This window comes from Macaca fascicularis, chromosome 8, assembly GCF_037993035.2.
Source record: "Macaca fascicularis isolate 582-1 chromosome 8, T2T-MFA8v1.1".
Classification (NCBI taxonomy): Eukaryota; Metazoa; Chordata; class Mammalia; order Primates; family Cercopithecidae; genus Macaca; species Macaca fascicularis.
In genome coordinates, this window is record NC_088382.1 from 31646040 (window position 1) to 31666291 (window position 20252).

At 44.1% G+C, this 20252-nt stretch overlaps 1 protein-coding gene across 20 annotated transcripts in view; it reads right to left on the reverse strand.

Annotated features, from left to right (window-relative positions):
• FBXO16 (F-box protein 16) overlaps positions 1-19392 on the reverse strand; it is a 61815-nt gene extending 42423 nt beyond the window's left edge. For 7 of the 20 annotated variants that reach the window (XM_074000587.1, XM_074000588.1, XM_074000585.1 and 4 more), the window contains exons 1-4: positions 19286-19392; positions 12681-12816; positions 3608-3627; positions 3091-3126 (exon numbers count right to left, since the gene is read on the reverse strand). In XM_074000587.1, the coding sequence (XP_073856688.1) occupies positions 3091-3126; positions 3608-3627; positions 12681-12779 (155 nt within the window). In that variant the 5' untranslated portion in view covers positions 12780-12816; positions 19286-19392. Of the gene's footprint in view, positions 1-3090; positions 3127-3607; positions 3628-12680; positions 12817-16093; positions 16239-19285 lie in introns of those variants that run through there. The other 13 variants (XM_074000586.1, XM_074000583.1, XM_045398081.3 and 10 more) reach the window with 6 other exon arrangements.
• Positions 19393-20252: the final 860 nt, after the last annotated feature.

Below are 20252 nucleotides of genomic sequence, written 5' to 3' on the forward strand. Positions count from 1 at the left end.
TTAAACTTTAAAACTAACACAGTGCTGGATGCCTACAGTGAAAATTCCAAGCAATGCTAAGTAAAAACACTGGTATCTTTATTTCTCCTTCTTCCCTCCTTCCCTCCCTCCCTCCCCACCTCCTTCCTTTCTCTCTCTTTCTTTCGAAAATGCATTTTTTTTTTTTTTTTTTTTTTTTGAGACGGAGTCTCGCTCTGTCGCCCAGGCTGGAGTGTAGTGGCCGGATCTCAGCTCACTGCAAGCTCTGCCTCCCGGGTTCACGCCATTCTCCTGCCTCAGCCTCCTGAGTAGCTGGGACTACAGGCGCCCGCCACCTCGCCCGGCTAGTTTTTTTGTATTTTTAGTAGAGACGGGGTTTCACCGTGTTAGCCAGGATGGTTGCGATCTCCTGACCTCGTGATCCACCCGTCTCGGCCTCCCAAAGTGCTGGGATTACAGGCTTGAGCCACCGCGCCCGGCCTTCGAAAATGCATTTCTTATGTTACTGTCTTGAAGTCCATGAAATACACAAAGAAAATCTAAAAATTAAAATGGAGACAGAAAGGTAAATAAAGTAGAAATATCTCCCTTAAGCCCCATTCATTGGGTTTTTGCAGGGGTACATAGGCTACCATATGACTTAGTGATTTTAAGGAATAAGTTTGTTTGGGGAAAGGAGAAAAACAAGAGACCATTATTTATTGATTTAGAAAATATCTGTTAATGCCTGGTAAGCATCGAGGTATGTACAACGAAAAACAGGATAGAAGCCAGCCCTGCCTTCGTAGATTATTCTCTTGAAGAAAGAAAATAGAGAATCTCAAAAAAAAAAAAAAAAAAAAAAATGCCCAGAGATGGATATTTTGATCATCATCCAGGAATGGCCATTGAGACTTTGTGTCCCTCCTTTTGAGGAACAGACGAGAAAGTCCTAGTTTTTGATGAAGGACAGTTGTATCTTGTTAGGTAAAAACATAACATTGTTACAGTTCTTGTATGAAAGTGTCAGGATCTATAGAAAGGTATATATGAATGCTGAGTAGCCAAATGGGTAAACTGTGCTGGTTACTAAGTTATTGTCCCTCAGATCCAAATTCATCTTTCTATTTTGGGGTTTGTTTTGAGACATGGTCTTGCCCTGTTGCCCAGGCTGGAGTGCACCAGTGCAACAGCTCACTACAGCCTTGAACTCCTGGGCTCAAGCAATCCTCCTGCCTCGTCCATCCCAAGTAGCTGGGACTATAGGAATGCACCACCACGCCTGCCTAATTTTTTAAATTATTATTTTTGGGCTGGGCGCGGTGGCTCAAGCCTGTAATCCCAGCACTTTGGGAGGCCGAGACGGGCGGGTCACGAGGTCAGGAGATGGAGACCATCCTGGCTAACACAGTGAAACCCCGTCTCTACTAAAAAATACAAAAAACTAGCCGGGCGAGGTGGCGGGCGCCTGTAGTCCCAGCTACTCGGGAGGCTGAGGCAGGAGAATGGCGTAGACCCGGGAGGCAGAGCTTGCAGTGAGCTGAGATCCGGCCACTGCCCTCCAGCCTGGGCGACAGAGCGAGACTCCGTCTCCAAAAAAAAAAAAAAAAATTATTATTTTTGTAGATATGGGGTCTTGTTATGTTGCCCGGGCTGGTCTCAAACTCCTGGCTTTAAGGTCTCCTCCTCCCTCAGCCTCCCAAAGTACTGGTATTACAGCTGTGAGCTATTGCACCTGACCCAAATCCACCTTTCTATGCTCTACTTTGTGAGCATAGAAGGCAGGATCTCTTGGGCTGGGCATGTGGTTCACACCCGTAATCCCAGCACTTTGGGAGGTCAAGGGTGATGGATCACCTGAGGTCAGGAGTTTAAGACCAGCCTGACCAACATGGTGAAACTCCAGATCTACTAAAAATACAACAAACTAGCCAGGCGTGGTGGTGGGTGCCTGTAATCCCAGCTACTCAGAAGGCTGAGGCAGGAAAATCACTTGAACCCGGGAGGCAGAGGAGGTTGCAGTGATCTGAGATGGCACCATTACACTCCAGCGTGGGCAACAAGAGCAAACCTCCGTCTCAAAAAAAGAAAAGAAGGCAGGATCTCTATCACCATGTTTCTCCTTTGACAGCTGGCTCCCTGATAAATGCTGCCAATGAGGAGGAAGGTGCTAGAGGGAAACTGAGGGACGAGAAACTTACTCCTGCTTGGTTGCTGTTCCTATCAGGATCACCTAACTCTTGACCCTGACAGTAGCCATTGATTCCAAGGTCCAGCTTTTTTTTCCATACACCTAGAACCATCATGTTTTGCCAGCTGTATCAGAACCAGCTGGCTGTGATGTCATCTGCTTTACTCCATAGAAATCTGGCTTCCCTATGGTGCTGAAGGTCTTCCCTCTGAGCTCCCAGTACCAGGAGAGCTGGTGGTAGCTAATTCCCACAGTTCTACCTCCCTGGAACCTCAGCCTTCCCTTTCTGTCTCTTCTGTTCTCCAATATTTGCTTAACCAATCCTTTTCATTTAATTATGTCTGTTAAAATAAGATACGATTTCTGTTTCCCTGACCAAATCCTAACTGACACTTACAGAAAGCACCTGTCATGCTTCTCAGGAAATGAGGAAGCACTCCCTTAAATCCAAGCTGAATTCTCTGGGCTCTGTGATAATGCTACAGACTGAATGTTTATGTCACCCCCAAATTCATGTTGAAATCTCAACCCCCCAGTGTGATGGGATTAGGAGGTGGGGCCTTTGTGAAGTGATTAGGTCAAATGAGGGTGGGCCTCAAGAAGGGGATTATTGTCCTTATAAAGGAGACCCCAGATAACTCATTCCCCCTCTTCTCCACATGAGGACACAGTGAGGAGGTGACTGTCTATGAAGACAGGCCTCAGCAGACACTGAATCTGCCAGCACCTTGATCTTGAGCTTCCTAAGCCTCTGGAACCATGAAAAATAAATGTCTGGGGTTTTTTCTTTCTATCCAAGTTGAGTAAAAAAATGCCTGTTATTTGTAAGCCACCCAGTCTGATTTTTTAAAAGCAGCCTGAAAGATGAAAACAGATAACATAACATAATGCAAAAACATTATGTTTTTAATATAAATATAAACTATATTTTAAATGTTTACCCATTTGCCAAGCAGGGCTCTTCTTTCTTCAAATACCTACAATAAGTAAAAAAGAATATGGTAATTTCATATATCATAGTTCAAAATACCCATTACAAGAACGATATCATTAAGGGATCTGTGAATAAATATTCATTGTATCAGCTGAATATAAAAAGACAGATTTTACTCCTGAGGTTATGTATTTTTACCCTGGGCAAGGTTTCTCTCTTTTTTTATTTCAGTTTCTACATGTGGAATAATTCATATGAAAGAAGAAGTAATAAGGCTGGGTACAGTGGCTCACACCTGTAATCCCAGCACTTTGGGAGGCCAAGGCAGGCAGATCATTTGAGCTAGGGAGTTTAAGAGCAGCCTGAGCAACATGGTGAGACTCCATCTCTACAAAAAATACAAAAAATTAGCCAGGTGTGGTGGTGTGTCCCTGTAGTCCCAGCTGAGGCTGAAGTGGGAGGATCGCTTGAGCTCGGGGAGTTGAGGCTGCAGTGAGCTATGATCATGTCATTGTACTTCTTACCTGGGTGACAGCACCAGACTCTGTAAAAAAAAAAAAAAAAAAAAAAAAAAAAAAAAAAAAAAAAGAAGAAGAAGAAAAAGAAAGAAGTAACAGTTGTTTAAAGGGAAAGAAATTTTAAAAATGGAATTATAAAGGTAAATCAGTTTTAGAATTTGAAAGGAGATGAAAAAACTAACAAAAAAACAGGAACATGAAACTCCCCCATCTGAAATATTTCAGTATTAATAGTATGAGAATTTACGAAACAGGTGAATGATCAGTTCTGTTTTTCTATTTCAGTGTATACACATATCAGTGGGCGTACAAGTATGTACACATCTGTAGGATTAGAAACGTGTGTGTGTACACCTCTGGGCTTCCACTTGAATGTTTGTTGGTATAAGTTTATTACAATATACTATTTAGGACAGAAACTAAGTCTTATTCATCTTGACATCTCCAGCAGAGTGCTTACAGAGCATGTTACAGGTATCTATGTTTATTGAATTGAATGAATGTGATTGTGAGAATGAATATCCTTATGGATGTATCAGTACAATGTGAGTATCTTTATATATTGGTGTTGAGGTGCTTTTCTGAGCATCAGTGCATATGCACATTTCAGTGAGTGAGGAAAGGAAGACTAATGTAGGTACATGTGGCAGAGAAGGGGCTTATTAAGAGAGGAAGAGAAAGAGAGTAATGAACATATTTGAATGTCTCACTTGCTTTATCCCATACACCCTCTGTCAGCTTTCAAAATCGGGATTGATATTTTTCCCTCCTCTTGGCACTCACTACATTCTCTAGTGCTGTAAGAATGTTCCCTCTTGGAGAGGTGGCTCAGACCTATTTCTTCTCTTTTTATGGAAGAGGTTGAGGAGCTGGTTTTATGCTTCCCACAGATTGTGTTTTCCTTCCTTTTTTAACTCTCAAGCTCTGGTTGCCAAGGACATACAAAATAGGAATTGAAATAACTGGTTCAGCCACCACCTTGGGACCAGTGAAATGTCAGTTTTGCTCTTGGCCAGGGAATCTCTTCTGTCACAGACAGACACTTTTTGCACATAAAAGAAGAAGAAAAAGACCCTTCCCCGCAGCTAACTGCCACCTGGGCTACCAGGACCCTCAAATAATGGCAACAGATAAACTCAGAATTTCTAGATGAAAAGAAGTAGAAGAGAATCTGTAGAACACAGAAGATTCAAAATATCTGGATTCAAATATTGTCTGAATTCTTCTCTATCAATCATGCATCACCCAACCCGTGCAACCAGTGTTGTCACTTTTCTGAAGCCCAGGGATTTCTCTCCTCCCAACTCCTACTCCATTTATAGTTCATGCTTCACTTAGACTTTATAGTGTTTGTTTTGCTCTCTAGTGGTGTCTGTTAATTTTATCTTCCCAAGTAGATTACAACCACTTTCTCTTACATGCTCCATAGAACCCTCAAGTACAGAGTCCATGGAAGGCCCTCAATAAACCATTTTGCTGATTGACTAACAAGAAGAAGAAAGCTTCAGAAGTCATTGAATTTTAGAGCTAAAAGGAATCCTAAAGATCTTTTTATTCGATTCCTATATTTTAGAAAGGATAAGCAGAGGACCAAAGAGGTTATATTTACAGATATTTAAAAAATCTCTGGGTCCAAACTATGTGTTCAGCTCAACACTGCACTTGATTCCTCACCAGATCCTTGGTCTTCCCCATTCTGACTTCCAGCCTTACATTCTTGATGAACTTCTGCCCATGCTTTGGTCTGACTATAAGAAGAAGCAGAGGTTAGGTCCTGAGACCACAACAGAGCTTCAAGAGGAAGTTGAAGCATGGTGTCCAATGATGGTGTAACCCATTGGAAACAAAAGGAAACTGACTTAAAGGGGAAAAGACGGTCAACAAGAGGGTAGTAGAAAAGGAATGGGGTGGATATTGGGAAGTGCTACACAGGCTAAAACATGAGACAAAGTCTAAGCAGAGTCCATGCAAGTCCAGCTCTTTACCAGAAGGTAAACTCAAGCAGAAACTGATGGGACACAAGGGGTAGAGGAAAGACACTAGACTGAAAGTCAGGAGACCCCAGATCTGGTTCTGACTCTACCTTTGACAAGACGTATCATTTTGGGCAGATAATTTTGTCGTCAGGTTCTCAGTTGGACTTACAGTCTTACACACCCTGGTTTGGAGTAAGTCTTTATTTCAAAGATTTGCAATCAGGTTCTTCATTTTAAAGAGCTGGAAAACAAAGTATTTCTTCCAAATGGAAATATTAAAATGGATCTTCTTTTCTTGCAAGATGCTGCAGTCTGTTTATATCACAGTTTACTCAGAGCCTGCTGTTAAGTCAGAATCCCATGGTTGTTATTTTAGTCTGTTGACACTGTAGTTACATATTTCACCGTGTGACATCATTACAATGTAGGAGTGAGATATTTAGGGGCCCCTAAATAATGATCAATTGATGGTAACTGGGTGCTTTTTCTCAGAACACCTTTTTTTAACATGTACTGTACAACATGTGTGAACCATACTCTAAAAGAAATGTGGATCACTTTCTTTTCTTTTTAAAAACTGTGTATATTTAAGGTATACAACTTGATGCTTTGATATATACATACATAATGAAATGTCAAGGAAATTATCCTATCCATCACCTTCCATAGTTACCTTTCTATGTGTGTGTGTGATAAAGATCACTTTCAATTAAAACACTAGTTGGCAAAGAAATACACATTTTAAAAACATTCCTTCACTCAAAATTCACAGTGCTTGAATAACTTACTAATCCGTTAAATATGCCTATCCTGGTGATGCTGTTTTTTTTTTTAGGCATCTAAATTTGAATTTAGAGAATTCAATCTCTCTGCTTAAAGCCTGCTGTGAAGTTAAAATCCTGACTTTTATTTTAGTCTAAGATAGTTACATATTTCACATTTTACTACAGAATAGAAGAAAGACAAAATTAAAACAAAAACTTAAAACCAAGAAACCTTAAAACTTCACTGATCATTGGTGACAAACACCCTCATTTAGAAGTGTGGAAGCCCCTTGAAATGATTGTCTGCATGCCTTTTGGCCGGCTGTCTCCTTGGGCATCTATTTTTAATTCCTTTCACACAGTTAGAATGTTAGAACCAGAAGAGACCTTCAAGGTCATCTGATCCAATCCACTCATTTTACAAAGGAGGATAAAGCCCAGAGAAGGTAAAATTGGTACAGCTGATTTGAAACCAGAGTTTTCAATTCCCAGAGTTATCGTCCTTTGTTTGCTTATATGTACGAATATGTGTGTGTATAATATATGATACATATTTATATTCTAATTTGTTTTAAAATTGGAAACTGCTGCATTGTATGAAGTAAGAAAATGAAAGCTCTCTCTTCTAACAGACCCTCCTCTGTCCACCAACACCCATATAACTCTTCGGGAAAAACCAGTATTAACAGTTTGATATGGCTGGGTATGGTGGTTGATGCCTGTAATCCCAGAGCTTTGGGAGGCTGAAACAGAGGCTCACTTGAGCTCAGGAGTTTGAGACCAGCATGAGCAACATAGTGAGACCTTGTCTGTACTAAAAATAATAAAAAATAAAAAAATTAGCAGGGCATGGTGGTGTGAGCCTGGTGGTCCTAGCTACTTGGGAGGATGAGACAGGAAAATCACTTGAGCCCAGGAGGTGGAGGCTGCAGTGAGCCGTGATTGTGCCACTGTACTCCAGCCTGGGTGACAGAGTAAGATCCTCAAAAACAAACAAACAAACAAACAAACAAACAAACAAACATCGGCTTGGCATAATCACATACAAATTCTATGTGTGTGACTCTGTGCATTCGTACACATACTTCTGTGTATATATACACACTAAGATTTTTAAAAATAATTTTACGCCACACAATAACCTAACTAAACCAAAAAAAATGATTTTTTTTGGGAATAGAATGGGAGTTCGGGACAATGCAATACATATTATCTTGAGAAGTGATTGTTACATTGGATAAAAATCTGTTAAAGAAACAATGAGTGCTGTGATGCACTCATTCCCCTCCAGAACGGAAGGATTTATTTCCCCACCTGCTGGAAGGCTGCTGGTTGACAGTCACAAGCTTGAGAGAGCTGCCTTGCCCAAGGTCAGACCTGGTGGGGGTGTAGGCAGCTGGTGCCCACTGAATGGTCAGTGTGGAAGTATAAAGACCAGACCCTCTTCCCCCCTTCCCCCTTGCCACAATGTAAGACAAATGATGTGGTTTGGATCTCTGTCCCCACCAAATCTCATATCAAATTGTAATCCCCGGCCGGGCGCCATGACTCACGCCTGTAATCCTAGCTCTTTGGGAGTCCAAGGCCAGTGGATCACTGAGGTCAGGAGTTCAAGATCAGCCTGGCCACCATGGTGAAACTCCATTTCTACTAAAAATATGAAAATTAGCCAGGTGTGGTGGTGGGCGCCTGCAATCCCAGCTACTCAGGAGGCTGAGGCAGGAGAATCGCTTGAACTAGGAGGCAGAGGTTGCAGTGAGCCTAGATCGCGCCATTGCACTCCAGCCTGGGCAACAGAGTAAATTCTGTCTCAAAAAAAAAAAAAAAAAATTGTAATTCCCTATGTTGGAGGTGGGGCCTGGTGGGAAGTGATTGGATCATGGGGGCGGTTTCTCATGGTTTAACACCATCTCCCTAGTGCTGTCATCAGCAGGAGTAAGTTCTCATGAGATCTGGTTGTTTAAAAGTGTGTGGGACCTCCCCTGTCTCACTCTTCCTCCTGCTCCTGCCACGTAAGATGCCTCCTCCTGCTTTGCCCTCTGCCACGATGGAAAGCTCCTTGAGGCCTCCCCAGAAGCAGATGCCATTGTGCTTCCTGCACAGCCTGCAGAAGTGTGAGCCAGTTAAACCTCTTTTCTTTATAAATTACCCAGCCTCAGGTATTTTTTTACAACCTATCTGAAGCATCATGGCAGCCTCAGGGAGTCCTATGGGGTCAGCGGAGACCTCACTGAGACTGCATTCCAGCCAAACTTCTTCCTCTGTCCCACATCTGCCCCTTTTCTCTTCCTTTTATTTCCTTCCTTTTCCAGGTGTTAATCCAGAAAGTCCTCTCCAGTCAACACTCTACATGCTAATCTCAGAATCAGCTTCTCTAAAAATCGAACTGCAAGAGGCATTCAGGAAATTTTTTGCCTCCTAAGACACTTTTCTTCTCCACAGCTGCTAAATTGATCAAGACTCATAATTTTTCGAAGAAAATTTCTGAAAATCAAGGAATCCAATGAACGTCTATTTGAATTCAAGTCACTTTTTCACATGTGTGTAAAACCTTCACAATTCTATGGGAAGACAGATTTCAAAATGAGACCCTGAAGTTTTGGTAGGGGAACCAGATAAGCTGTTATACAAACTGTGGGAGAGTGTCAAGCATTGCAAACAGGTGCTGAGTAAATTACTGTTGAGCTGGATAAAAACGATTTTCTTTCTTTCTTTTTTCAGAGACAGGGTCTCTGTCACTCAGGCTGGAGTGCAGTGGTGCAATCGTGGCTCACCCCAACCTCCAACTCCTGGGTTCAAGCGATCCTCCTGCCTCAGCCTCCCAAGTAGCTGGGACCATAGGCATGCACCACCATGCCAGGCTAATATTTTATTTTACTTTTTTTTTTTTTTTAAATAAAGATGAGGTCTCACTACGTTGCACAGGCTGGTCTTAAACTCTTGGCCTCAAGCGATCCACTGGCCTCACCCTCCCAAAGTGCCGGGATTACAGATGCGAGCCACTGTGCCTGCCTCCCAAAATTTTTTCAATAGATTTGTTTGGTGTTCATGGCTAGATGAACGCTGAATCTTTCTCTCCCTCTTTCTCTGCCTTTCCTTTTGTTTCTACAGGTCCCTCTATTTTTTTTTTTCATTCTCTTTCCTCATTTCCTTTATCATTTTCCTTTTTCAGTCTCTCTCCATTTTATTTCTCACTATTCCAATCTCTACCTTGGCCCTTCTGTTCCTTTCCTAAAATTGCTCATCAGTAGAAACTGATTTGACTAGAAATAGAAAGTACCGAGCAGGAGGGTTCAGGTTGGATGAGAGCTTTGCCAAGGGATGAGCCCATCTGTTGAGTTTAGAGGGGCAGAGGGGTAAATCCAGGCTAAGGACACAAAGATGAAGAGGCAGGAAGACAAGAGTCAACGAAAGAGGTACCAGGGAGTAGACCTGAACTCTGATTCAATTTCCCTCCCTCCCTCCCTCCCTTCCTTCCCTCCCTTCTTTCTCTCTTTCTCTCTTTCTTTCTTTCTTTTTTTTCTGAGACAGAGTCTCACTCTGTTGCCCAGGCACTGGAGTATAGTGGCACAATCTTGACTCACTGCAACCTCCACCTCCTGCGTTCAAGTGATTCTTCTGCCTCAGCCTCCCGAGAAGCTGGGACTACAGGGGTGCATCACCATGCCTGACTAATTTTTATATTTTTTAGTAGAGACGGGGTTTCACCATGTTGGCCAGGCTGGTCTTGAACTCCTGACCTCAGGTGATCCACTCGCCTTGGCCTCCCAAAGTGCTGGGATTACAAGTGTGAGCCACTGTGCCCAGCCCTGGCTCTATTTCTTATGCTTCAGGAACCAAACCAGGTTCCTGGGGGTACACAGAGAAAAGACAGAATCTCAACTCTTCATGCGTGGGAGTTGACTGGGAAAGCCAGTAAATAATGATGAGAGCAAAGAAAAGGAAGCAGGACGCAGCGGGAGGCTTCACAGAGGAAAGGACATTTGAATTGACTCAGATAGGAGGCAACGGCAAGAGCACGTGCAAAGGCATGGAGGTGTGGGACAGCAGGGTTCACCTGGGGGCCCTGAACTGGGCCTGGGCATCGGATGTGAAGGAGCAGTGGCAGGGATGGAGCTGGGAAGTTGGCTGAGGTCAGATCATGAAAGATCCTCAATGCTATGCCTGGGGGTGTTGGAATTTACTCTTGGGAGTGGAGCCTACTATTGGTTTCACATAATAGAATCGGAATCTTAGAAAGATCTCTCTGGGACCAGAATAGAGGATGGATCGGCAGGGACAGAGGCAGTGAAACCAGTTAGGGGGTGACTGCAGTATACTAGGCAAAGGGTGCAGACTGTGAGCTGAGAATGGAGCTGGAAGTAGATAGGCGGGTGGAGAAGAGAGGCCTGAATGAGAGATTGGGAGGAGGACTCAGAGTACTGGAAAGCAAATTACATATGGTGGCAAGGGAGCGTTGGTAGACACTTCTCTGTGTGCCTCTCACACCCTGAAACATCTTGGCATGCCAAGAATGTAGGGGCCTGCGTATTCGTGGCCGAGCACGGTGGCTCACCCTGTAATCCCAGCACTTTGGGAGGCCGAGGCAGGTAGATCAGGAGGTCAAGAAGTCGAGACCATCCTGGCCAACATGGTGAAACCCCGTCTCTACTAAAAATACAAAAATTAGCTGGGTGTGGTGGCATGCACCTGTAGTCCCAGCTACTAGGGAGGCTGAGGCAGGAGAATCACTTGAATCCGGGAGGTGGAGGTTGTAGTGACCTGAGATCGCACCACTGCACTCCAGTCTGGCGACATAGTGAGACTCTGTTTCAAAAAAAAAAAAAAAAAAAAAAAGCAAGGCCCTGAGCATTCGTGACCTGAGCCATTATTGCAGGTTGTGTCTGCAGTAAGGCAACCTTGAGGGATGAGGTAATGTCTCCCTTTGGGAGCAAGAGCAGGCTTACTTACTGCTTACTATGAAAAGCAGTGGATGCCCTGGGCTCACTGTTCCTCAGCTGTGGTTCAAACCACTGTATGTGTAGCATTTATCTGGGCCCTATGCGTCCCACCTGTGGGACGGGGAGGACCAGCAGAACCCATGCAAACATAATGTTCATGCCACTTGCTGCTTGTAAGTAAAGTTGTTTTGACCCAAGAATCTCATCCTTTATTGTGAAACAGCAGAGTCTTCTATTCCATAAGTCACAGGCTAACTTTTTAGCTTGTAATCTGGGGGAAAATCAAATCCCAGACTGGACAGGGAGAAGCAGAATTTCTGGCTTCAGTGACTTGGTATAAAGTAGTGTCTCTCACCGGGGGAGGAACTGGTATGTAGGAGCGAGAGGATGAGGTCAGTTTTATACATGGTGATTGTGTTTTCCTGCCAAATAGGTGTGGTCCTTATATACAGCGATTGGTCACTGGAGCTTACAGACCTGTTGGTAAATTTTGTCCCTAACTGAAGCAGGAATAGAAACCCCTAAAGGTTGGTCACTCTCACACCTCGGCCATCCACCGTGATCCTTTAGTGTAGTCCGCTGGCACCTTCCCAGAGTGCAGGTGGAAAATAAATGTCTTTGTTGTTGTTGCTGCTGTTGTTGAGATGGAGTTTCCTCTTGTTGCCCAAGCGGGAGTGCAATGGTGTGATCTCGGCTCATTGCAACCTCTACCTCCCAGGTTCAAGTGATTCTCCTGCCTCAGCCTCCCGAGTAGCTGGGATTACAGGCACCCACGACCACGCCCAGCTAATTTTTTTTTTTTTTGTATTTTTAATAGAAACGGGGTTTCACCATGTTAGCCAGGCTGGTCTCGAACCCCTGACCTCAGATGATCCACCTGCCTCGGCCTCCCAAGTGCTGGGATTATAAGCGTGAGCCACTGCACCCGGCCATGAAAATAAACGTCTTAAGAGAACCTGAGTAATGTGAATAATCAGCTGAAATGTATTCTTTTTATATATCTTATTAAATGTGCAGCATTACCCAGCAACCTCAACTATACCAAGAAAACCGGGTTTTGGGGAATGCCGTGGACCACTCTCTCATTTCTCAGTTCTGGTGGTTCTAGGGAGAACAAGCGATGGAAGAAAAAAGGCAAGTGGGGTGGGAGAGGAAGGTGACAGTGGGCGAAAGAACAAATCTAAGACATTTTCTTCTTGGGCAAGGACTCTGCATCTATTGCCAGCTTTGCCCATATAGCAAGGGTTCAGTAAAAGTTTTTGAATATCTTCATTTTGGTTTTTGTTCATCCATTACACAATCCTAAATAATTCCTGTTCATATTTTGGTAAGTAAAATTTTAATATCTTTTTTCCTTTAAGTCATGGATTCAATTGATAAAATAGTTCTGGTCACTTACCCGGTCATTCAATAGCTGATGGTTTAAGGGTGTCCAGGTGCTCATCTTTGTCTGCATTTTGGGACCATCTAGGTTTTTTGGAGGTGCAAATGCCATCATGAAACAACTGGATATCCTTCCATAAGAAAAACAGCACCTATCAGAAGAAGTGAATCATATAACCCTCAGAAAACAAAAATTACTAATACCAGCCGGGCACGATGGCTCACGCCTGTAATCCTAGCACTTTGGAAGGCCGAGGTGGGCAGATCACTTGGGGTCAGGGATTGGAGACCAGCCTGGCCAACATGGTGAAACCCTGTCTCTACTAAAAATAAATGTAAAAAAAAAAAAAAAAAAAAAAAAAAAGCTGGGCGTGGTGGTACATGCCTGTAATCACACCGACTAGAGAGGCTGAGGCAGGAAAGTCACTTGAACTTGGGAGTTGGAGGTTGCAGTGAGCCAAGATGGCACCACCGTACTCCAGCCTGGGCAGCAGAGCGAGATTCCACCTCAAAACAAATAAATAAATAAACCAATACTAATACCATATAATTTTGTAGTATGTTGGCAGAGGGAATGGGGTAGGAAGAGCATTTATTGGGGGCATCTTATATGTCAAGCACTTCATATGTCTCCTCAATGGAAGCGCACAATTATCTGGTAAGGCGGTGGGTTTTAACTCATTTTACACATGAGGAAAATTTGGCTTATTGATGTCACCCTGTGCAAGGTCATACAGATAGCAAGTGGTGGAACTGGTAGTCGGACCCAGGTCAGTTTAATGCCACTTTATTTTCAATGGACTCTGGGGGGAAATCCAGAATCACCACTAGCTGAGGACATACTATATGGGCCAGGAAGATAAGTATTTTAAATTTGAAATCATCATGCAATATGAAACACTTCATTCTTGTCCCTTGTGATATTAACTCTCCTCCTCCCCTCTTAACTTCCAGATATCCAAGTAACAAGAACTCCTGCCTGAGAGTGTATTAAAGAGGTAGCATGGCGGGAGAGACAAAGCCAAGGCTTTGGAAATGAATAGATTTGAGTTTATTGGGGGAAATTTGCTATTTTTAGTCATCCAGTATATGTCTGCCTCCTTTTGATTAAAGCACTTTAATTTTCAGGAGGAATTACTTTTCCCTCATTGTTTAGAGCCTGATGGTTTAATTAATTAAGGTAGCCTGTCCTTCCCTAGCCAAGAGATGGTCATGAGACCAAACTAGGCCAACTGGGCTGACAATGGCTTATTCTTATTCTTATTTTATTAACTGATTTATTTATTTTGAGATGGAGTCTTGCTCTGTCACCCAGGCTCGAGTGCAGTGACACGATCTCGGATCACCACAACCTCCGCTTCCCAGGTTCAAGCGATTCTCCTGCCTCAGCTCCCCTAGTAGCTGATTGAGAGTAGTTCTGACATATACACTCAGGGTTGCAGGTTTCTGCATTTTCCACGCTCTGATGGTGGGTTTCACAAGGACAGGTAGCAGAGATGGCGAATGGGACCAGGGCCTGCTTGCCTGATCAATGGGCTCCACAAATGACCCCACAGCAACAGACACTGGATATTTTTTATTTTTTGAGAAAGAGTCTTGCCCTATTTCCCAGGCTGCAGTAGAGTGGTGCAGACACGGCTCACTGCAACCTCCACCTCCCAGGTTCAACCTCCACCTCCCACGCTTCTCCTGCCTCAGCCTCCCGAGTAGCTAGGACTACAGGCGCCTGCCACCATGCCTGGCTAATTTTTGTATTTTTAGTACAGAACGGGGTTTCACCATGTTGGCCAGGCTGGTCTCGAATTGCTGACCTCAGGTGATCTGCCCACCTCAGCCTCCCAAAGTGCTGGGATTACAGGCACAAGCCACTGTGCCTGGCCTTGGATAATTTTTTTAAATCATTATTTTTTGGCTGGTATGGGATTTTCCCAAACACTATCGGAGATCTTTGAGGTTCTCATTTGACATGTAATACTTTCTCTCAGGAAGATAAAGCCCACGTTTTAAACCCCCTTGGGTGCCAAGACAATGCCTTCCTGCAGTTGTCTGCTGCCAATATGCCACTGGAATGAGGGGCGCTCAGATCAGCACTCAGGTTCTTCTCAGCCTCAACAGCTAACTATCTGAGACATATTTAGGTGAGTTACTAAGCCAAAAGAAATGATTTCATTACAGTAATATTAACTGGCAGCTAATGATAAAAGTACATGTGAGCAAGCCGGCATGGTGGCTCACACCTGTAATCGCAGCACTTTGGGAGGCTGAGGCAGGTGGATCACCTGAAGTCAGGAGTTCAAGGCCAGCCTGACCAACATGGTAAAACTTCATCTCTACTAAAAATACAAAAATTATCTGGGCATGGTGGCGCACCTGTAATACCAGCTACTCAGGAGGCTGAGGCAGGAGAATCGCTTAAACCCAGGAGGTAGAGGTTGCAGTGAGCTGAGGTCGCACCACTGCACTCTAGCCTGGGTGACAGAACAAGACTCTGTCTCAAAAAAAAAAAAAAAAAGTTATAGATACAAAGTGTAGCCTCTGAGTCTGGCTCTCCCCAGCTAAAAAGTGATATATTTGTTTTTGTTGTTGTTATTTATTTTCTACATTTCTTCTTCTTATTCTTCTTCTTTTTTTTTTTTTTGGAAGAGTTTTGTTGTTGCTGCCCAGGCTGGAGTACGACTGTGCTATCTTGCCTCACTGCAACCTCCGCCTCCTGGGTTCAAGTGATTCTCCTGCTTTAGCCTCCCTAGTAGCTGAGATTACAGGCATGAGCCACCAGGCCCAGGTAATTTTATTGTTTTAGTAGAGACAGGGTTTCACCATGTTGGTCAGGCTGGTCTCAAACTCCTGACCTCAGGTGATCCACCCGCCTCGGCCTCCCAAAGTGCTGGGATTACAGGCGTGAGCCACTGCCATGTCTGGGCTACATTTCTTCTTTTTAAACTAGTTTTTTTGTTGCCTGTAATCCCAGCACTTGGGAGGCTGAGGCAGAAAGACTGCTTGAGCCCAGGAATTTGAGACCAGACTGGGGAACATCGTGAGATCTTGTCTCTACACAAAGCAAAAAAACCCAGAAAATTAGCTGGGCATAGTGGTGCACGCCTGTGGTCCCAGCTACTTGGGGCAGGGGCAGAGGGCTGAGGTGGGAGAATCGCTTGGGCCCAGGAGGTTCAGGCTGCTGTAAGCTGTGATTGCGCCACTGTACTCCAGCCTGGGCAACAGAGCAAGACCAATTTTTATTATTTTAAAAAGAGCAATTTTATTATTTTAAAAAGAGCAATTTTTTAATTATTTTAAAAAATAATAAAAACATAAAAATTAAATGAGTTGTTTTGAATCCTTTCTTAAGAGCTACATGGCTCTTGGAGAATATGATGAAAGCTATGAATTCTTCCCCTAGAAAGATGCACATACGCACAAAATTTTGCTTACCCCTGCTCTATGCTGAACAACCCTCTCCTTTCCAGTTTGTGTAGGAAATCATGTGACTGATCCGAGGCACGTTCTTCTGAATGAGGACAAGTAGCTCTCCTTGGTAACTCCCCCAGGGGCCTGCACTGGTTGTTTTCTTTTTCCTGGTTCCTCAGAGCTACATGTCACTTAGATTAGACTTTCTTTCAACCTGCTTAAAGATAGATGGGTTTTCAGCAGATGGGCCTGGCCCCGGGAAGCAGCCCTCTTGGCCATATAGGCCAATGCGGATGTCCTGCCTCGTCTCTTGCTATTATCCTTTTACAGTATTTTCCTCCTTCCATTCCAGAAGACAGGCAGTATGTGTATTTGCATGCACATACATGCTCACAGAACAGACCACTTGCTATTATTAAGACAGATTTTTTTTTTCTCTTTTGAGATGAAGTCTCACTCTGTTGCCCAGGCTGGAGTGCAGTGGCGCGATCTCGGCTCACTGCAACCTCCGCCTCCAAGGTTCAAGTGATTCTCCTGCCTCAGGCTCCCGAGTAGCTGGGATTACAGGCATGCACCACCACCCCTGGGTAATTTTTGTATTTTTAGTAGAGACGGGGTTTTCCCCATGTTAGTCAGGCTTGTCTTGAACTCCTGACCTTAAGTGATCCGCCTACCTTGGCTTCCCAAAGTGCTAAGATCACAGGCATGAGCCGCTGTGCCCAGCTACAGAGATTTTTATATAACACATACAAAACATAATTGTCCCCACTTAACAAAACAAAGCCAGTTGTCATCCTCTCCTTCCACAGATGTCTTGCTGTTGCTTTTTGTAATCTCCTTCCTTGTAAGGACTACCTTTGAATATTCATCTTTTTCTTTCTTTTTTTTTTTTTGGTGGGTGTGGGGGGCGGGGGGGCAAAGTCTCACTCTGTTGCCCAGGCCGGAGTGCAGTGGCACAATCTCGGCTCACCATGACCTCTGCCTCCCGGGTTCAAGCAATCCTTCTGCCTCAGCCTCCCGAGTAGCTGGGATTATAGGTGCCTGCCACCATGATCAGCTAATTTTTATATTTTTAGTAGAGACGGGGTTTCAATATGTTGGCCAGGCTGGTCTCAAACTCCCGAACTCATGATCTGCCCACCTTGGCCTCCCAAAGTGCTGGGATTGCAGGCATGAGCCACCGCGTCCAGCCAAATATTCATCTTTTTCTTAGAATTAAAATACAGAAAGAGGGCCTAGGACCCTAGTTCTTGACATATGGTTCTAGTCTCATTTTCAATAGCAAGGATGGGTCCTCTGGCCACATACTTCCAATTTGATCTTCTAAGCCTTTTTTTTTTTTTTTTTTTTTTTTTGACAGGGTCTTGCCCTGTCACTCAGGCTAGAGGGCAGTGGTGTGATCACAGCTCACCATAGCCTCAACCTCCTGGGCTCAAGCAATCCTCCATGTCAGCCTCCCAAGTAGCAGAGAATACAGGTGTGCACCACCATTCCTGGCTAATGTTTTTGTATTTTTTGTAGAGACAAGGTCTTGCTCTGTTGCCCAAGCTGGTCTCAAACTTCTGGGCTCAAGCAATCCACCACCTCAGCCTCCCAAAGTGCTGAGATTACAGACATGAGCCACCACCTCCTGCCTTAAGCCATTCTTCACACTGTCATCATTATTTAACCACCTTACTAAGTACCTACAAGGCAGATGTTAGGGGTACAAAGATAAGAGTCACCTTTAATAGAGCTCACAGTCTCCTGTTAGGTATTTTTTAAAAGACCAGTTGATCATGTCACTTTTCAGCTCTGAACCTTCAGAGGTTCACTGATGGCTACAGGATCCAGACTTCCTTGCACGGAAGTCTAGGTCTGCCATGATTTTACCTCCATCTACTCTTTCAGCCTCACCCGGCCCCACCTTTACGCACTCTCTGCCCAGACACACTGAACTCATGGCCACTCTGAGAATGTGCCACACAACTCTGATGATTCTTGGCTTATGTGGTTTTTCAGTGCTCACTGCTCACCTGAATCATCACAGTAGTATATCATAGGTACTCAATATTTGTTAAATCAATAGAAAAAATGACTACAGCAGTGGAAGTGGGGAGCAGTTTAAGGATTAAAACTTGTAGAAATGTTTGGGAGGCTGAGGTGGGTGAATCACTTGAGCTCAGGAGTTCGAGATCAGGCTGGGCAACACAGTGAAATCCCGTCTCCACCAAAAACAAAACAAAAACAAAAAATTAGCAGAGTGTGGTGGTGTGTGCTCGGGAGGCTGAGGTGGGAGGATTGCCCTGGGAAGCAGAGGTTGCAGTGAGCCAAGATCATGCCACTGCACTCCAGCCTGGGGGACAGAGTGCGACCCCATCTTGAAAAACAAAAAAACCGCCACCACCACCACCACAACTTGTAGAAATGTAGGCCAGGTGTGGTGGCTCATGCCTATAATCCACACATTTTGGGAGGCTGAAGCAGGAGGATCTCTTGAGCCCAGGAATTCCAGACCAGCCTGGGCAGTACAGCAAAATCCTATCTCTACCAAAAAAAAATAAAAAATAAAAAATTGCCAGGTGTGGGTGTGGCGGTGGGTGCCTGTAGTCCCAGCTACTCAAGAGGCTGAGGTGGAAGGATCGCTTGAGCCCAGGAGTTCAAGGCTGCAGTGAGCTATGATTGCACCACTGCAGTTCAGCCTGGGCAACACAGCAAGACCCCATCTCAAAAAACAAAAAAACCAAAACCACCAACCAAAAAAACCAAAAAACAAAACAAAACCCTTGTAGAATTGTAGAAATGTAGAGTGAAACTCAGAACATGATACTGGGCTCTGGGGTTATATGCAGAGTTCGCTGAGCAGAATAGGATTGGGTCTGTCTGCTAACAGAATTTACCCATATACTGTAATATCATCAAACAAGGGAATCTCAAATTATTATCAGGAAATTATCAAGAAATAGGGTATGGGTAGATTTAAATACAAATTCATCGTCCGCTTAACTAGTTTTTAAAAAGCAAGAACTATAATACAACGCAAAGAGCTAGTGTTTGGTACGCATATAATTATCTGTGGGTTGTTAATTTCACAAGTATGAATATCTGGCAGTTGCACTGTAGCCCAAATGAGAGGGTACAATGAAATCCCCAGGAGCACTGACAAGGCTCATGAGAGACCCAGGAGCTTTCCAAAGAGAGTCTCCATCTTTTTCATGCACTGCCCACAGCTCTCACCTCTTTTAGCTTGTCTCCCTCTTCAAGCCTCGAGCGCTGACGTTACCACAGTTGCATTAGGTCAGCTTTTCTCTGACTCCCTCCAGCCCCTCACCTCCCCCAGCTTCCAGCAAGCCCAATCACCGCCTATAAATCCCGTCGCTGGCATCCGGGGTCTCTTAGGCAACAATGTGTGGGCTCTTGATTGGCCGCGAGATCCAGGAGGGCTGGCTACAAAATTGGGCACGGGGATAAAATTAACAAGTGTGGCGGCCGAGAGCGTGGGAGGGACTGCAATGTCTCAATATAACCCGAGAATGAAGATGCGTCGGATCCTGAAACAAGCAGCGTTGAAAACCTTCATTCAAGACGTAGTGTGTCCCAAATCAGCCCTACCTACCTACGGAGTATGCCCAGTCACACTGTCCTGGTCACTCCGGAGCTGCGAAATGTAGGCTCCACTGTGCCAGGTTTTAAGAGTGGCCAACAGGTAAACAGAGGGTTGGAGGAAGAAGAATTCGAGACTGGTTCAATGAAATAATAGCACCTGCAACAGGAAGTGGAAGGATGGGGCCAGCAGGAATTGCCCAACACACAGACACACAAATGCTTAAATGCAAATTTCAATTTATTGGATTATAGAATTCAGGCTGACTGACAGATACACCAGGGAACCAGCAGATGGCATGCCCTAATAAGAATAACTAAATTTGGGAACTCTTAGAATCCCGTCCAATTCATTAAATTTATTGAGCGCCTGTCTTGTAATAAGAAGCGAAATGAGAATACAAGGATAAAAAAGAAATCTAAAAAGGAAGACTGGAAAGTGCAATATACAAATACCTAATGGAAGGCTCCCACGGTTAACAGCTGTTATAGAGTTATGAACAAGTGCTGGAGGATACCAAAAAGTTCAAAATTCCGGAACAGAGGTCCTTTGGTCAATGTAAATCAGGTCTTATAAGCAGCAGTGAACAACAACAAAAAG